The following is a 2495-nucleotide window of genomic DNA, read 5'->3' on the forward strand; positions in this document are numbered from 1 at the left end:
TTTGAAGAATTTCCTCAAACTGGTTTGATCATTCACTCTAGCTTTCTTCCACCAATTGTTGCCCCCTAGGGAAAACCCTCCAACCCTAGCAATAACCTCTTATGTGATTTTGATATTCACTTTCCTTTCATTCCACGAGTTGAAGAATTGCATCAAGATGTGCTTGTCATGTTTTTCCATTCACTCCGTAAACAGTAGTAAACTACCTTCCCAAAGATAAACCATCTCAAGTACTAAGTTAGGTGGCACTTGTATTGATTTAAACAACAATTGAAAAAGCATGATATAAATACTAATATCACCATTTCTTAAGAATCATCAATGTTGGAAACATTTTATTTTTAAAACATACAATTTTTATTCATTTAAAAAATACAATTCAATTTTGCATAATTATCATACAATACATATACCATTTCACCCCTCATCTTAAAATAAGCAATGAAATATATAACATCAACAATCATATACATACTCAACAATAAACTTTTAATCTAATACAAAACATCATAATAATGTTTTTAAGAACACTAATATAACTGCTGCAGTAAAAGCATGTGGACACAAATAGTCTACAGAATAGTAAACATTAATTTGTGAGAGTATCTGTTTTAATTAACTTGATGGATCCTCTCTCCACACTTACATAATTATTTACAAACTATACAATCTAAATAACACTATCTTACTGGCGCTGCCTATAACACATAAAATACCATCATACATACAGGTTCAATGTTTATTCATTTCCAAAGAAACCCAGGATAACAGAAATAATCATGAGAGTTTTCTAAGAGTCTACCATCTATAACAACACAAGCAACACAGAAAATGTTTTATGAATAGCATTACTTGCAGAAGGCAGCAAGTATTCTCCTGGGTGGTTTAGAAGGCCTCCTTGCATGCATTACAGATCTGTTGTCCAACACAACCACATCACCAACTTCCCATTTCACATCGACAGCCTCCTCCTCAGCGATTTGTTGGCATGATTCAATGACGTCTTTGGGAATCACAGATCCGTCTCCTAGTAAAGGGCCAGGGACCCGACCATTTAGAGGTAAGATATTGAAAAAACCTTTCTTATCCTCATCTACTGTTCCGATCGAAGCAGTTACTTCTATCTGAAAGAGCATATTGTTGCCATCCCAACTCACCCCTGAAAATTTTAATCCAGAATCTCTAGCCCTACAAACAAATTCAAAAACATGCATTGCATTAGTCTTTGATAAAATCATCTCAAAAACCTGTGTGGAATACAAAAATTCGATGCAATTCTTACTTTCTTTCCGCTTCTTCCTTATCCTTGGTACTGTACAAGGTTTGCCAACCTCTTAACAAATTGTTAGGATCATCCTCTGCAGGAATATTGGCCGGATAAATCAACCCTTCTTTTTCGAATTTGCTTACAAATTCGGGATACTTCTCTTCCATTCTCTCAGTAATCTTGTGACTTAATAAGAGCGCAGTTTCCCCTCCATCCGGTGGAGCAATCTCACAATAAAAAGCTAATTTGGTGGGAAAGTCTTCATACTACATCAACAAAAGGATGCAACTATACTTAGAAGCATATAACACATATAATCCTGTGCTTTTTCAATCATTTTAGCTAAAGGTGAGAAAAAACAGGGTTTATTTTCTCAGTACTGAACCAACTTGACCGTCTGAAAAACAGAAGACCTCACAAGTATATATCTGATTTTGTAATTAAACTAGTATGTTGAATCACCAATAAACATACCATAGCCATCTCATGGTGGAATTTGATGGGCTCGTGGAGTGGAGCTTCATTTGCTGTAAAAACTCTTCCCTCAACCCTTGTTCTTGAAGCTGCTCCCATATATGCCTTCTCTTCCCAACCAAACGCCTCCATAACTCCATTGAAATCTGATGCAGATTTAAGAGGAAATCCTCTGAAAAGCAACGCTCCCACCTTCTTCAGATGATTGTTGATCCACTCTCTGTTGTTTTGAATGGCGTGGAGAAAGGATTGCAAAGTATTGCCCTCATCACTCACATCAAGGGGTAACAGAACCATGGGAAAGAGGAACCCATTTTCAGCAATCACTTTCTGGTGGGCAATTTTCCCTTGTTGGAAAGGGCAATCCTGCAACTCCCCCATTTCTGCCCTGTGCTGAAAACATGATTCAATTTCCTTATTAATAAGAGCGTACAATGAGATTTTCTTGAAAGGGTCAGAGAAAAGTTGGAATTGGGTTTTCGGTCCGATAAAAAATAATAATTAAGGCTTGTCAATATCTGTCGACTTATCCGCGTGAAAAAGACTTGTTGACAGTCTGATTAACTTATCTGTATATAGATGATAGATATGGTAATTTGTTGTCACCTTCTTACCCACTTTTCCTCTACTGCGCTTCTGTGAAGATTCCCACTCTTCTGTAGTTTGGTTGGACTTTTAATTCTCTCGTGTCTGAATCGATTTTTCTATTCACATATAGACTTGTTCACGCTCTATTAAACTCTATTAAACTTAT

The 2495-nt window shown here is 36.4% G+C and overlaps 1 protein-coding gene across 1 annotated transcript; it reads right to left on the minus strand.

Annotated features, from left to right (window-relative positions):
- Positions 1-719: 719 nt before the first annotated feature.
- LOC149544435 (clavaminate synthase-like protein At3g21360) lies at positions 720-2153 on the minus strand. The gene is made up of 3 exons (XM_089796403.1): positions 1742-2153; positions 1283-1533; positions 720-1188 (listed from the first exon to the last, which is right to left on the minus strand). The coding sequence occupies exons 1-3, from the start codon at positions 2120-2122 to the stop codon at positions 849-851; spliced, it is 972 nt and encodes a 323-aa protein (XP_089652529.1). The 5' UTR covers positions 2123-2153; the 3' UTR covers positions 720-848.
- Positions 2154-2495: the final 342 nt, after the last annotated feature.

Source organism: Cupressus sempervirens, chromosome 8, assembly GCF_028749045.1.
Source record: "Cupressus sempervirens isolate cs-2001-9-10 chromosome 8, ASM2874904v1, whole genome shotgun sequence".
NCBI classification, from domain to species: domain Eukaryota; kingdom Viridiplantae; phylum Streptophyta; class Pinopsida; order Cupressales; family Cupressaceae; genus Cupressus; species Cupressus sempervirens.

Excerpts from the sequence above, each read along its gene's own strand:
- LOC149544435 (XM_089796403.1), bottom strand. The coding sequence starts at position 2,122 with ATGGGGGAGTTGCAGGATTGCCCTTTCCAACAAGGGAAAATTGCCCAC. Across the intron at positions 1,534-1,741 it reads TCCACCATGAGATGGCTATG|TATGAAGACTTTCCCACCAA; the intron begins GTATGTTTATTG and ends TTGTTGATGTAG. Across the intron at positions 1,189-1,282 it reads AAGGAAGAAGCGGAAAGAAA|GGCTAGAGATTCTGGATTAA; the intron begins GTAAGAATTGCA and ends ATTTGTTTGTAG.